At 38.5% G+C, this 16,822-nt stretch overlaps 1 protein-coding gene across 1 annotated transcript in view; it reads left to right on the top strand.

The window, feature by feature from the left end:
- Positions 1–16,822, top strand: part of LRP5 (LDL receptor related protein 5) — a 137,435-nt gene that overhangs the window by 16,167 nt on the left and 104,446 nt on the right. Inside the window, exon 2 of the mRNA XM_027642140.1 lies at positions 14,075–14,471. Within this exon, the coding sequence (XP_027497941.1) occupies positions 14,075–14,471 (397 nt within the window). The remainder of the gene's footprint in view (positions 1–14,074; positions 14,472–16,822) is intronic.

Below are 16,822 nucleotides of genomic sequence, written 5' to 3'. Positions count from 1 at the left end.
TTTTGCTAGGCTTTAATTGTTTGCGCTGCACCTCATTAGAGACAAGAATAGCATCTTGAAGAATCTTCTGAGCAATGCAGAAATGGAGCATGTGTTCGCATTTATAGTGTGATGTGATGTGATGTGAAAGAGGGTTAATTGTATGGATTAACTGTTCTCCAGAGTCATGGATGTTTTCTCCTTTGATGTTGTAGTGTCCTTGGACAATGAGCTGAAGTTTTTGAAAGTTTCAGCTTAAGTAGCCTTTAGAAATGTTTGGTGTCATTTGATGTCAACTCTCTTTACCTCATTAAGCATGTCTGTATATATGTTAGTCTATCTATCAGTCTATCTATCTCTCTATCTATCTCTCTATCTACATGCTCTGCATTCTAAGGTTTTATAAAGGAAACAACTTAATGCTATTATCAGCAAAGCACATTCTTGAGGGGTTTTAGATGCCCTAACTCCCTCCAAGTTAAACTTAAGAAAGTTGATGTTTCTCACATGTTGATAACACGGTAAATAAAGCACATCTTCTCACTTCAGAGCTTCTTGATGCAAAGCAGTGGATGGAGGATAATGCCTTCTAGTTACTGGCCCCTCAGTGACTTTTTTAAAATAAGTTGGTGGTTTTGAATCTCATTCCTGCTGAGATAACGTGTATTGCACAATACTGCTCTACACTGCAGGTATTGGTCACAGCAAAAGAGACAAAACCCCCCGAACTGTCCTCAAAAGTGAGTTATTTTCTGTCACCCAGGTGAAGTCTGTTGGTATCAAGGTTGACCCATATTGCTCATGGTAATTAACAGAGGACTGACATGAACAGGGAGTTCTGGATTTTAGATTGCCTTTTCATTAAAGTTTTCATTTTAATTTGCATTGTTTCTGCACTGGATGAGCTTGATGAAGGACTTACCTATTTCCACTTTGTACTGCTTTTATTGTAATATTGCAGCACTTTCTGTAAGGAGAACATGAAGGTTTTGAGCAATTATTTAGTTACAGGAGCTGCCTACAATTAGCTTAGAAGTGAAGGCTTTTGTCAACAAGTTAGTGCTTGTTTGGTGTGAATTTGGGTGTTATTGTTGTCGTTGGTTTTGTTGGTAGACACTTTTTTGCTTGTTTTGGAGGAGAAAGCTGTTTTTCATAAAAAGCAAGTGCTTTTGTGGTCTAGTTTACATCTAGTTTTTAGAGAAGGTAGGTTTTTCCTCTCTTAACAATATTCTGATTGTTCAGCCTTCTCTTTCAGACAGTGCTTCAAAGGTTAGGTGGATGCAGGCAATACGTTCAATTTTCTTGCATTTCATAAATGAAATATAAGGTGTCTACAGTTTGTTTTTGAAATTATTCACATAAGGCTTACATTTGGGGCATACTATATTTTCAAACAAGTCTTCCATCTTTAGTATGTAGGAAAAACAGCCCTTCTTGTTAGCATGTAAATCTGTGGGTTAAAATGGGTTGGTTCATAATCCTCTGTTGTGTTATAAGAGGGTAGATGTCTACTTTTGTGTTTAATCATTGTCATTCATATCTGGAGGGAGTTACTTAAATGCACGTGGTCATTTCTTGCATGTATTTCGTCTTTATTAACAGTCTACTGCAGGGTCTTAGTTATAGAAAGTTAAAATGCAGTTGTTACTTGCTGACAGTGTGCAAGTGTCTGGCATGTTGAATGTGCCATGCTTGTCACATTTCTGCATTGGAAATGTGGCTTTAGGCTCATAGGTTTTTGTATTAACAGTTGTACTTTGCAGTGTTTTTAATAAGTAAAAAAATATGCACGTGTTTAATAGGGAGGGTAGGATCCAGGGCATTTAAACTCTGAAGCAGTCTGCAACAACTGGAAATAGAAGAGGTGTAAAAACTGGTTGTAATAAGCTTACTGTGCTTATAAGGCTTTTACCAGAGAGCAGACACATGGCACTGATACTTAGTCCAGCTATGAATGTGTTATATGAGAGGCAGTGGTGAGTGTATTAAGTGTATTCTGCCTCAGACTCCCAGTCTGGCTTCTGAAGGATGGCAGTATTTATTCATTTTTCTCAACTATTGCATGTGGTTCAAATATTTGTTTGGAATATCCTTCATCTGAAATGCCCTGGATGTTTTCCAGATGCCAAGAGAGAAAAGATAATGCTGCGAAAGTCCTGGGTCATGTCTTTGTTGCTGAAACAGGTGTAATTATTAGATTGATACTGCAATCTTGATGTAAAATTCCTGATAGAGTCAGTGCAACTCTGTGCAGCTGATGAAATCTCAGGTGGAGGAGTGAAATAAAGACACTGACTTTCTACTTGATGTAAAAGCTTCCAATTCTGTTCTGGCATTTTAGTATTGAAATAGCTGTCTCAATGTGATAATTACATCTTTCTCTTTAGCAATGAAGGCACAGCCAGATAGTGCAAATGAAGGGTGGAGAAAGAGGATACGGTGCATGAAACAGGATGATCAGGTCACTTGTGGCCACATGTTGCTTGAGTTAGTTTTGTTTTAGTATAAACAAGTGCACTTTGTTCTGTCTTCCATGATATTGCTTCCTTGTGTACTAATAGCTTGTGCACTTCCTTCTGCAGAAATAAAGGATAGGATTTGGACAAAAAAGCATTTAGTTATACTTCCCTGGATGTGTTGTTTATCCAAAGTCCAGTTTCTTATTTGCAGTACACCTTGTCTAGGCTGCCAAAGGAATGGGAGATTTGGGGTGGCTGAGATCATTCCTAAGCTGTCCATTATGGTAAAACCTATGCCTTTTTTAAAAAAAGAACTGTGAGGTAGCTTGATGGTATGAAAAAGATGTAAGTTACTCCGTCTGGAAAGAAACAGTAGTTATGGTTCTACTAGGGTTCTGCTTAGCACACTGGGCTCTTGTCTTGGCTGTGCCATGGACTGCATGACCCTCAGTCCTCTGTGGCCTACCTTTCAGTCTTTGCCTTGTATTTCTAGACAGCAAGTTTTTCAGCTGTAACAATCCTTCACAATGTGTCCCTATTGAGTATTTCAGGGCGCGAATTTCAATTCTTACTTGTAGGTGTTTCCATAATATGAATGATGACAGTTTGTGTTGTGTACTTTGTGATGTTTGATTTTTTTCCTCCATGTAGTTCCTTTGCAGGGAGATTCTGATTTTGCCCCCCTTTTATGATGGACTTCAGGTTTTTTTAGACATTTACTTCCTTTATTGTTTGGGAAAGGCAGATATGTGTTGGGTTAAAACAATAATTAGGCTTGGCTGTTTATACAGGTGGGGAAACCACGTGTAGAAGAAAAAGGAAGAATTAATCTTGGAGTGCACTGGGAAGAAAAGAATAATTGTCTTTATTCTTCAGCTTACTGTTGAAGTTGAGGTACACCATACTTTTCTAGAACCACTCCTACTTTGTGGTTCTGTAAAATGAGAGGATTTGACAATGTTGTGACAGCTTCTCTTGCATATGCATTGCAAACAGTTAATTTCTTATGCTGGTGGGATGTTATTGAGACTCACATGAAAATGTAAAGAGGTAAATAAGCCTAACTTGAAAAATAAAAGGTAGCTAACAATTTGTTGTAGCTCCACATGAAAATATTTCAAAATCTTAAGTTTGGGAGTTTGTGCATGGCTAGGTTTATACTTAAAGCATATGAGTAAAGCAAACCTGTGCGTGCCACTGTATTATTTTTCATAAGCGCAAAACCACCTCTGAAGTTCCTTCCCCTGAGCACTGTTGTGTACAAGACACAGCAGCACAGAGATGGTGCTCTGCAGGTCTGCAGTTAGACAACATTCTGTCTGCAGCTGAGCTGGGCAAAGAAATTGCCTTAGTGCTTTTTTTAAATCTGTGCCTTTTTAAACCAAGATCCTTTTGACAGGATCAGCTGAAGAAAAGAAACTGTACCAGCAGTCGAACTGGCAGATTTCAAGACACGGAAACATCTGTGATGTAGTAGGAGACTGGGGGATGGGGAGTAACATACTGCTGGGGATGGGCAGGAATGGGCAGCCAATTCAAACACACAGTAGAACAAAACACATCTGACCCAGCCCAATACGAAGGGCATATTTAAATCAAGATCCCTCCTAACACAACGTAGCTGGAGTTCAATTCGCGCAGAGTTTATGGTTTGATCTGGAATACTGGGTTTGTCGGGAGTGTATGTACTGTACCCTGCATTGCCCTGGGATCTTGGGGAACCCCTCCAGCTGCTCCTCCTTCTGCAGTTTTATAGCCTTCCCTCAGTGCAGAGGACCACCACTTCTTGAACGTTGTTTTTAGTCTCCTTTTTGGGATCTTTATCCTTGATTACATATCACACTATCATATACATGGCACACAATTCTGCAAACACCAGAATTCAACAGACACTGAGAAGAGTGACCAGTTAATAATCTTGAGGTGATACAGAACAGTAATTATCTGCAAAAACAACAGAATAAGAAATGTTAAACAGCTCCTATTTAACTTCTTTTAAGGCTCCAAATTTCAGTCTGTGCTGAGATTTTCTTCATTTTTAAATAATTATTGACACTCAAAACCTTTTCCAAAGAGCAAATGGGACATTCCAGGGCTGAATTTCAAAATGTTTCCCATCTTGCACACACGCACTGCCAGTCTATAAATTTAAGTACATAAGACTGTTGCAACCTGCTTTCTTTTAAATATTGTCAATACAACTCAAATGTGGAGACTCTTCTGTTCTGGAGGATTTGAGCTAACAATTGTGTTTTGTGGAAATGTCCTTAAATTCCGTGTTATGAAGGGACAAATAAGAGATGATTATTTTGTGTTTCTTCATCTGAGCTAGCATTTGTACTTTATTGCTCTTTATTAGGGACCATTTGTACTTAGGTCTAACAGAACAATCAATTTTTACCAGTTTATAATCTTCTCTAATTTGCAATACAGCAGAATTATGAGCAAGCCACATGCATCTCCAGTTTAAAGGGAAAATAATTTCATGGACAAAACACTCGAGCTCTTCTGTCCAAGTTACATACTACCAAGTCTTAGTTTGGTACTAATAGTCCTTGGGACTCAGTGTTGAAGTAAATACAATCTCTAGGAAGACCTTAGCAAGAATATTTGGACTCAGGGATAAACGTGTCACAGTTGCAGATGATGGCTGCCAGATAAATGGTAATAGAATGTGATCTACCCTGTAAAGCAAGAATATAATCAGTTAATGAGCAATATTCACTTACCTGCATTACTCAGATCAATTCAAGCTAACCATGCGCTTTGCAAGTGTGTGTACAGCAATGCCACTGAAGATAATGCTGGCATTAATTTGCATTAACAGCAGAGTGCAGGCATGCCCCAAAGAGCATAGGATCCTATTCCATTACACTGATCACCAGAGGCACATTAAATGAGTTTATCAAAACAACTGTATTAAATGACATTGTGACACCTCTTTAATTAGCAGTTCCCTCCAGACCTTGGAAGAGTTGATTCTTCAACTCAGTTTGCAATATACTATAATAATTTTAACTTAAAAATAAAGCAAGTCAGATTATTTTTTTTCTGACCCATAGCCAACTTCTGACAAAAAATGGAAGTAAAGATGGTAGTATCCTGAACACACTTTCTTTTCTAACAAATCCACTATTTTTTTAATAGCTGTTTGGGATAAAGCTAAATTATGAGAAGTGCCATGTCTTTTCCCCCGCACCACTGAAAAACAGATGATGATGATGATGATAATAATAATAATAATAATAATAATAAAGAATAGAGCATAAAATCTTCCTTTTTGCTCCAGATAACTTGCAGGATGAACATTGACCTTAGAAAGACAAAAGGAACCATAAGGAATTGATTTTGTTTGACCAATGTTCTTGGCTAAAGCAGAATCATCTCCAGCAAGCAGTGATTTGAAAAGCTTGCAGCAGGTTACTCTGTTTATTTGCTGCATTTGGCGAGGTAAATTATTATCAGTGATATAAATACAAGCACAGTGTTCAAGATTTTGTTATCTTAAATACTTCTTTTCACCTCATCTTCTTTTTGTACTCCTTCCTAACAAGCTCATAAAATCTCAGTCTTGAATATTTGGCTGAAACGTAGTCATGAGACTTGCACAAAAATCAGAAGTCCTGTCTACAACTTGGCACTATCAACTTCTCCCAAGTTCACACCCTTTAAAGCTCAGTGTCATGTGGCAGGTTCCATTTAACAAGGTTGTTTTATTTGGGATTATTCCTAAATACTAGAAGAAAACCACACCAATTGTGGAACCAACATTCGAGTCTTCCACATCTGACTTGACTACACTTCTGTTCCAATGAATAACGTTTGCCAGCAGCTGAAGCCAGCACATGCTATTTCTGAGTCTTTTACTGCAGTTTGCAAATATATTACATTTTCAGGGGTACAGATTGTATGTTTAGTGGAGATAGAAGTAAAATATCTTTTTTCAGCTTTCTTAAGATTTGTGTCTTTTGGAGTTAATGTAACATCTGGAACTGGAACTAAAAATTGGAAACAATTCGGGTCAGAAACAAGCATACCTTTGTCAAGCCTGTATTTGTTCAAGTCCTGGAGAAAATTTGCAAGCCAAATTTTCCAAATTATGTAGAACCACTGTTTTATCCATTAAAAGTTTGGAACTCTCATAGCAGTGTAATCTACTATTATTGGCCAGACAGCTGTCTGCCAAACCAAGGAGGAATAAAACAAAATGAAAAAGAAAAAAAACCAACCAACGAAACCAGAAAAAAACCTTGCTCCCGTTGACATCCAGAATCTAAAAACAGGACACTGCAGATGTTTTTTCTGTTCATGGATTGACCTGATCTGTTATTCGCAGCAAAAGTCATGTTTAGATGTTCAAGGAAGTCACCCTTTTGTCTGCATTCTTCTAAACAAGTTTATACAGAAGTAGAACAAATCTTCAGTTTCTTCTGCAGTTTTAAAACTCTACTGAGCATATCATGGGGGTGAGGGGAAATCCACACCTATTGCATTTAGAATAACAACAGCAAAATTATTGTCGTGCACTCTGTATCACAGAATGTGAAATATCCAAGTGTATTTTTTTTCTGTCACATCCCCCCACCCTGTTTTTAAGCACTGCCTCTGCACTTACCCATTTTGGCAAAACTACGTAAGAGACTACTTCAGTGCCACTTCTGCTTATTCTAAAATCAGAAAATACCAAAAATCTCAGTGGACAGGCTCTTTCCAATTTTTGTGAGTACAAGCAGAGTGCCATATTAATTCTCGCAAAGAAAACTGTCATGAGTCAGCTGACAGCTCCAGGTGTGGATTGAATATGGTAAACACTGTAATGGAATTGAAGCTAGTATCCTATGGTATTAGACAAAATACAAGTTTGTACTTTAAAGAATCCTTAATTAAAATATGAAATTTTCTCACTGAAAAAACAATGCAAGTATTTGTTTTTGCAGAATCAATGCAAAGAGGAGCAGTATTTGAGCAGGGTGGTCTGGTAGAATTACAACTGAATCTACATCTGCCAATTTTCTTCCCAGTACTGTCACCCCACAAACATCCATTTCTAACTCAGATCTCCGGATCCAGTATAGAAACTCAATCCAATAAGGGATTCATTCACAATCTACCCACCACCTTTGCAAAGAGAGGGTAACGGGGTGGACTTTGCTAGCATACTCATACCACATTGAGGCCCTTAATTTCCTACATTCAATCTCAGAATAGTTCAATGTGGACATGCTGTGTGACCAGGCAATAAACAAGTTAGTGTTTCCTATAACCAACCAAGATGTCTAACAGGCTGAGGAGAGAGGTAAAGTGTTTGTTCTTTAGTTCTGAACAAGTATGGGTAACAGAAGTTTGAGTTTTAGATTGAATATTAAGATGAAATTCTTTGCTGTCAGGGTGGTGAGACTGGGAACAGGTTTCCCAGAGAAGTTTTGGATGCCGCATCCCTGGAAGTGTTCAAGGCCATGATGGATGAAGCTTTGAGCAGCTTATTGAAAAGTGTCCCTACCCATGGCAGGTGGGTTAGAAATAGATGATCTTTAAGGAACCTTCCAACCCAAACCATTCTGTGATTCTATGACATCCAAGATCTAAGCCTCCTTATGCTCCAAAGAATAGAGCTGGACAAGAGGGATCATTTTGTGCTGCAGAACTGGTTTCTCCAATTAATTTATAGCTGCTAGGACCCTACCTACGTGATCTTGTTTCTGCATAGCAGCTATTTTTAAGTATAGAAAACTGATGCATGCTTACTCCATATCCTGTCTTAGAGTTTCCATAAGATGGTACACCCTTGGTTGCAAAAGTTTTGACATGTTTATTTTTTACCATCTTGTGTGCCTGTTGCAGGGGTGTGTGGGGGTTTTTGCTCCTTGGTAATAAGCGTTTTTGTGGTTTAGGACATCGACTGCTGCAAGAATTGTGCTGTTCTCTCTGTCCAGCAGTACAGATGGCTTAACCACAGAGGTCTCCATTGCAATTGTCCTATTAAAAATTGAAGTAATATTTAAAATATAAGTTGGTGCACATACTGTAATTTTGGATGGCTGTTTTCGCTTGTATGCTTATTAAAATGAGATCTTCATTTTATGTTGTGCACCAGGCTCCCAAGATCCTCAGTCACTTTTCTTAAAAGCACAGTTAAACCTTTCCATGACCTTTAGCCTAGTTAACTGGTTTAAGAAATGTTAAGTAAGGCTTTTCTCCTGTGCTGTACTTAAGGTTTGTGTTTGTTCTGTGCTTCTGGTGCTTTCAAGAGTAGAAATCATGCACATGCCTCAGTATTCTCATGTCTTTCTATTTTGACTTTAAGGGGAAAGAGACAAAATGTAGGCATGTCAACAAGTATGAAGCAGTGTATAAATATAACTTCTTAAAACTCTTGCTCAGCTTGTCTTAGAACTGTTGCAGCTTTGCAACAAACCAACAACTGATGACAAATGCACTGTTGATTATCATTCGTGATCATCTCAGACTTAATATGTATGGTGAGCCCTGTCAAACTGGTTTTTAGAAAACTATTAGTGAAACTAATAAGAAAGATCATGTAGTGCATTTTTTAGTTGTTTGTTCCATGTCACTTTGCTGGGGCTAATGGGTACCCCTGAAGCACTTAAAAAAATTTAAATGCTCTAGGTGGGATTGGTACAATTAAAATAGTGAAAGTTAATGACTGAATTCAGAAGCAATCAGAAAGCTTGTTCTTTTGGAAGGTAGTTAAAGGTGGGCAGATGGCAGTAGACTTGCCGTACTTCTTTCAGCTTATGTTTTTAACAGAGATGGATGGAAGGCAGAGAAAAAGAAAGGTCATTACTGTGCTTTTATGTATGAAGTGCAGAGGAGTCTTAAGCCTCAGTGCATTAAAAAATGCTTTTTTGTATCACTTATGAATGTGATAGAGATGATGGTAAGGGAACTATGGTAGTCGTGCTAAAACTGATTCTGTTTATAGCGGTCAACTAAATGAATTATGGTGTACAAATTATGGTGTACAAATCCTTCAGTCTTACATTGTGTCTGCACAAGACAACTTTCCTGATGCAAGTAAAACAATTAAAATTTAGTAACTGACCACAGACAAGGAACGGAAGATTTGCCCATGAGCATTGAAAGCTGGAAATTGAACCCTTGCTTGATTCCTACCCAGCCTGATCAGGAGTGTTTCCTGTTCTTCAGTTAACAGACTGATGAGAAGCTCTGTTTTCACACTATTGCACAGTAAGCCTGTGTGTAGATAGCTCACTCCATTTTCAAGTCAAGAGTGTGTTTTCCAGTTAGCTGAAAACCACTGGAAAATTGGTGGGGTTTTGAATAGAAATAGTATGTCTTTCTAGAGTTAAGTGGTTTTATTGAGTACTGCACGATCCAAATAAGATTGTAGAATTGCTGCAAGAGGAAAGTCTATAACTTTCTGTAGTTTAGGCTATTATCTGTTTAGAGTTTATTTCATAATTTGTGAGATTTCAGGTTCTTTTTTTGCTTTGTCCAAGGATTATGAACTCCATGTGTGTAGAGAGGTTTTAAATATTGCGTATTATGGACAAATGAACTGTTCTAATTTTGTAGTTTTACTGAAAAAGAATATATTTTTTTTGAAACTACATTAAAATGTTGTCATTTCAATTGGGCAGTAATAGACTGAATATGAACAGTTTGTCCTCCACATTCAGTGTGCATCCTTTTACTGTTTGTTTTTTTATTTTTTCAAAATAGAAGCTGGTGTTTCCCTTTTCAAACAATTTGCAGTTGTCAGGAGTACTGCTGATCAAAATAGAGCATAACACTGAGCATTCCTTTGAGTCTCCTAGCTTTCTAACCATGGAATACCTTCTCAAGTAAGGGATATTTCCTCTTGTTGTGAAACAAATAAGCTCATTGGAAGGTTAATGATAGTCAAAGTTATTACTAGTTTTTTTGGGTCTCCCCCATTCAACTTAGTCTGTTCAGCCTGGAGAAAAGGAGACTGAGGGGAGACCTCATCACAACTTCCTCATGAGGGGAAGAGGAGGGGCAGGCACTGATCTCTTCTCTGTAGTGACCAGGGACAGGACCTGAGGGAGTGGCCTGAAGTTGTGTCAGAGGAGGTTTAGGCTGGATATTAGGAAAAGGTTCTTCACCCAGAGGGTGTCTGGGCACTGGAACAGGCTTCCCAGGGAAGTGGTCACAGCACCAAGCTTGACAGAGTTCAAGAAGTGTTTGGATGATATTCTCAGGCACCTGGTGTGACTCTTGGGGATGCTTCTGTGCAGGGCTAAGAGTTGGACTCAATGGTCATTGTGGGTTTCTTTCAACTCTGTATATTCTGTGATTCTGTGATCTTTCTCTTCAGAAACTACTGTTAACTGGCCTTCCAGTTTGCTTTGCCAAGAGTTTTGCAGTAAAGAATTAAATGCATCTAGGATAAGAGTGTTCTCTAGACCATCAGGCCCAGTTCAGAATTGAGAATACAGCATGATTTGAAAGAAGAGTGGACTTCGTGTTCTTGAAAATGAACTGTTGATTCTACATAGATGCAGGATTCAAAATAAACCAACTTGCACCATGTATCGGTGGGATGATCTTACATTTCTAGGATGGTTTATTAGTGGCACAGCAACTAAGTTTTTGGTCAATGCCATTTGTTTTCAAGCTTTTTGAGCTTTCTTTCTCATTCTTATGCCTTAAAAATACTGTTGGTTGTAATTGCATAGAGTATGAATGTGTCCTTTGAATTTCTAAACTGTTGCTTTTAGTAATTCTATGAAACTAAATGCTATGCATTGATCTTTTCAGAAATGCATTTGCTGTCTTGGCTGCCTCTTTCAGATTTACTGCTTACTAACTGGGAAAGTTGAAAATTTAAAAAAGTCTGTGAACTTTTCTTGGGAAATCTTGGGGGTTGTATTTAGTCAAAACTGCAGAGTTACCAGAGCTAACTTTGCCTGCTAATGAGCCATCACATTTTGACCTGAAGTGATAAATGCAAGGCCATGGAATTAGAGCATTTTATTGCTCTTCTGAGTTTTGCTTTATTTTCAAAGATGGGAGACACATGGTTTCTTCAGCAGCATTCCAGGCAAGAATTAGTGTTGAAAAGCAGTTAGTTGTTTTGGTTACGTTTTTTTGTTGGAGTTGTTGTCTTTTTGTTGTTGTTGTTGTTGTTTTGTTTGTTTGGGTGTCTTCCCAACCCGTATTGGTCTAGAAGAGTTCTGTAACCACTTTTTATAAAATTTGGACTGAATAAAATAGGCTGGTGGGGAGGAACAGAGAAGTGAATATAGTTTTCAAAATCAAAGTTCTGCCTTCTCTTTTTATCTGTTTCCAAAGGAAATTGAATACTTACTTATTCTTAAAGGGGATAAAGTCTGGCCATTCTCAATAATCAATCACTTTATGTGGGTGTGTAGGGCAGTAAAATTTTAACAGAAGTACAAGCAGGGCAGTGTGATTTCCCTGCTGGGTGTTCGTAGCCAACACAATGCAGCTGCACTTCAATCAGGACGACTCTGAAGCACAGAAGTGACAGAGAACATGGTGGTTAATGCGTTATCTGTATGCTGTTGCCCTACTGTGTACATCAGTGGGGAAGAAATCCCTTGAAAGGGAAAGGGAGCTGGGATAATGTTGATACTGATTGGATTAGACATTGTTCATGTCTGATCTTTAGTTAAGAAGCTGTTGAGTTCCTCTGCTGTTGATTGGACTTGATATTTCAGGTTGTCTTTTCCTTTGTAGTAGCATTAATAATGGCTTCAGCTTGGAAATGTCCAGATGAAAACCCATCTATTCATATTCCTCTAAACACATTTTTGGGACAATTTTTTTTTTTAAATTTCTACCTAGACTTTTTGCTTTTTACAGTTTTGATCTTTGATCAGATATGGGGCTGGTTTTGTGAGGCAATGTGCATAACTTGAGAAGTTCTCTGCCCCAAAGAATTTGTGACTTAGAACCTGCTAACATCAGACTTTCCAAATGTTCAAATGGTTTGATACAGTGCCACTTAAAATAGACGTCGTTATGGGGAACCAATGAGTTGCAGAGAACAAAACGAGTGTTTGGCATTCTAGATGCTTTTTCGTCTGTTTTCAATAACTAACCTGTCAGGGTCTCATGATACTATTCCTGGTGTTTTTAAAGATGGCCGAGAGAAGGACTTGGCATGTTAGGAAATGAAATACGAGGGATCCCGAAACTTCATTTCTTAACAAGTAATTCTCCTCAAGCTGTATAAATTTTCTTGAGTTAAATATTGTAGAATACAAAGATACTATGTTTTCAGTGAAACATCAGTGATAACAGTTGGTTGTCTTTGCTGTCCAAGATCCTCACTAAAACCACCAGCTGATTTAAATTTTCCTTATTACATCAGCATAGTGTTCATCTGAAAAGAAAAATAAAACAATCTCTTTCCTGACTTGGGGGAAAAAGAAAGGCCATGCAGAATAATAATAAAAAGTCTGAATTTTTATACGTTTTTGAATTCATCTGAAGTTGAATTGTAGATGCTAACTGAGGTCCTTGGCCTCCACATAAAAACATAAGCTTTTGTCAAAGATAAACTTCGCTTTTGCCTGTACAGTGGCACACACACTCTCCAGTGAGAATGTAGCCAGAGCCAGAATAGCATTTGTCAGGGCTGCCAGCATCACAGACCTGCAACTCAGACCCTGTATAAACTGTCTTCCTTTAAAAGTGCAGGAGGAATTGAATCTAAAAGACGATATCAAGAGGTAACTCTCTTATATTACATACAATAACATGAGTTTGAAACTAAAGGTATTTATACAACAGGCTTGAAACCATAGAATATATACTATATGCTGCTCTATTCTGTATGTTGTTCCTTGAGTTGAGTGGCAAGTAACTGGACCTCTGCGGAGTGTACATTGGAAGCAGTGAAATGGTTATGTATGAAGCTAAGAGTCAGCAGTTGACTGGTGTAGAACTCCAGCAGCTACTGCTTGAGTTAGAAGAACTGGGGGGAGGTTGGGGAAGTTAGAGAACCTTTGTGCTTTTGCTCTGGCTGCCTCTTGCAGCTAACAGCAGTCTCTACAAACTTCCACAACCCACATCATTGTCTGCCTTCAAACTCTGTCTTGAATTTCTCTTGCATTGTGGTGCAGTAGAGAAGACAGTAGTTCTGAAACTCGGTCACAATTTTTGCCATCTGGGAGGGCACTTGATAGGAGCATTTCAGGGTGTTGTGTCTAGTGCTGTTAGCTTTCAACCTGTTGCTGAAAGGCATCAGAACCTTGCTAAAAGGCATCAGAACCTGCTTTCTGCGTGTTGTTACTAATTCAACTGGTTGAACCAAGCTTTTAGACCAGGAAGACTTAATTTGTTCTAAATGTGTGTTTGTGGATTGACAGAAGGTATTGTTGAGAAGTCTCAGTTCGAACTCCCAACTGTGTTGAAGATGCTATTCATGTCCTATAGATAAAGAATTGGGCCTGCTCTTCCATCTCACTTTTACACTTTTGTCTGACACATGGAAGGAAGAGGCTTTTAGATAGTGTGCATTTTTCACTTATGTGAAACTTCTTCTGTAATCCATGCTCCCATGATCTGGGAAAACAAATCCTCCTCTGCCACATACACTCAACGCTTTAACATCTGTAGATGACAATAATACTGACATGTTTTTCTGTTTTTTTCTTCTGTAGCATCTCCCCTTCTGCTTTTTGCCAACCGGCGGGATGTTCGACTTGTGGATGCTGGAGGCACGAAGCTGGAGTCCACTGTGGTGGTCAGTGGTTTAGAGGATGCTGCTGCAGTTGACTTCCAGTATTCACAGGGCATCGTTTTCTGGACAGATGTGAGTGAAGAAGCCATCAAGCAAACTTACATTAACCAAACCGGGAATGTGGTACAGAATGTCATCATTTCTGGTCTGGTTTCCCCGGATGGCCTGGCGTGTGATTGGATTGGGAAAAAACTTTACTGGACGGATTCAGAAACCAATAGGATAGAAGTAGCTAATCTCAATGGAACATCTAGGAAAGTCCTCTTCTGGCAAGACCTTGATCAGCCCAGGGCAATAGCTTTGGATCCTGCTCATGGGTAAATATTAATTTGGCTTAAATGCTTAAATGGATACAGTAGTGATTTATGTTGACTTTTTAGTTCTGAAAAGAAAGAAAAACACAGCCTTTTGTTTCATTTTACATTTTCCCAAGGTATTTTTCTCAAGTTCTGTAACTGAACTCTGTATGTTTGAGCTTAAATATTTTGTGGCAAGTAATGGTAGCCCAGACACTGAGCCAAGAAGAAAAATAGAACTGTTCTTAGGTGCCAAGCCAGATATTCAACCGGTATAATTCCTAACTTATTCCATTGCACTTCTGAAAGGTAATTAAATTTCCAAGCATTTTTTGTGTTATTATTATTTTCTCAGTTATCTTGTCTGGTAAGTTAACTTTGATTTAATATGTGATGTCTATTTAATGAAGACAGTAAGGTGTGTGAATCTGCATGAGTCGAAACAGGAACTATGCTCTGGTAAACGAAATCAGAATATTTTTAAGTGATGATATTGAATAATCATGTTTGAGCCAGCAAGTAAAAGAGTCCAGGTGAAACTGGGTATTCCCAATGCTGTAAGGTGACCAGGTTAGTAAGTAATAAGAGAGCAGGCTGGATGTGCAATTTCTAGTGCTCTTGAAAATACTTGTGTATCTGTATGGTTCCTCCCTCCCTCTTCAATACTCCCCACCATTTCACATGTGCTGTTTGCTATCCCTGTGCACAAATAGTACTTTGGGCTTGGCATTTGTTTCAGTGATCACTGAAGATCTGCTGTGCTAGATGGACCCTTGTGATAACTGCGAAAGAGAAGCGAGGTGCACTTCTCTTGTGTGCACAGATCTACACAAGTGAGGTGTTTTGCCACTAATTTGCTGCCATTTTCACAACACTTTTCTCAGAGATCACTTTGTCTTCCTGTATAGTATATGTAGGTAGGTTTCTCGCCTGTAAGAAAATCAAGCATCAACTGACATTTTCACTGAGTCTGACCTCTTTGCGAAGTGATGCTGAGTTAATGCAAGGGCTTAGGATAAGCCACAAATATAAAGTACTTTGTGGTTTATCCTGCTCTGGGAGACAGACAGTTTCTTGAGAAACTACCTGCTTCAGGTGCGCAAGAAGTATAAATTGAAACTAAGCAACAGAGAGCAACTTGAAATTGCCATGTCATCAACTGCCATGCTACAGACTGGGACTTTGTCCAGTTGTTTTTGTAGTGTTTCCAGCATAAGACTTCCCAGATGAATGTGTGGAGTTATGGGTACATTTATGATTGATACGTAAAGGGCATACAAGTGCGAAATGAAATTGTGTGTACCCAAAGAAACAAAATCCTTAGTTTTGTTGACATGTCAAATGCTGGAAACTACCTATATCCTTCGGATAACTGTTGGATAGGTACAACCATCATCAGTGAAAGGGAAAGTGGAGTGACTTTGTTGGACCAGAGGACTTTTCCAGAGGGGTTCTTGTCCTCTTAATCCTGTCTTCACTGCAGATGGCTGTAAGTGAAATGAATTCTTCCCATAGCAAATTGCTATGGGAATTTTAAATAAATTAACAGGAATCCTGTGTTATCCTGGCAGCAAGTAGTCTATGCAGAATTAATTAATGGTTAAAACTCACTTTAGATCTAGAGTTCAGTCGTATATTTAAAGAGACAATATAGTGTTGAGTATTTTATGATGAGATAGATCAGAGAGAGTACGTGAAATGCCAATGCTGGGTTGACATCTCATAAGTGGATGTAGTGGATGCACAGGACCATCCCCAAGAGTCACACCATGTGCCTGAGAGTATTGTCTAAATACTTCTTGAACTGCTGTCAGGCTTGGTGCTGTGACCACTTCTCTGAGAGCATTTCTAAAATGTCTCTTCTTTAGGACACACTGTGAGACACTTGCAGGTCATCTGTGTGTCTCTACTTTTCCCGGAGGTAGTGAAAATCATTAATTGTTCAGGATTTACTGATGCTCTTATACATTATCATAATGAACAGGTGGCTGCTTAATATGTAACATGGCTTTTTTTTCCCATACACCTTAAAACTTTCTTGGTGGATCCACTATATATTCTAGGAATGAAAGGAAGCAGAACATGCAATAATCCAATTATTCTTCCCTGAAATGAAGGATAAACTAAGGAGGAAAGTACAAAACATTTTTCTGCCAATTTGCTGTCATTTTGTTTTGAACATTCAGATCCCAGTCCTGGTGTGTAGGTTATGTGAAGCTGAGTTTTTATAATGAAGGACATGGGGCTGAAATTGTTGGTATTGTTTTGGAGAACATTAGCATTTATATACATTCTTGCTAGGTAGACTGCTGATGGGGGATTTGATAGTGTTGGTGGTTTATTAAGTTTCAGTTTGCAGCCTTTGCATAAGT

The sequence above is a fragment of the Corapipo altera genome, unplaced genomic scaffold (genome assembly GCF_003945725.1).
Source record: "Corapipo altera isolate COAL_440 unplaced genomic scaffold, ASM394572v1 23b, whole genome shotgun sequence".
NCBI lineage: Eukaryota > Metazoa > Chordata > Aves > Passeriformes > Pipridae > Corapipo > Corapipo altera.
This window is presented reverse-complemented; position numbering and strand designations above follow the sequence as displayed.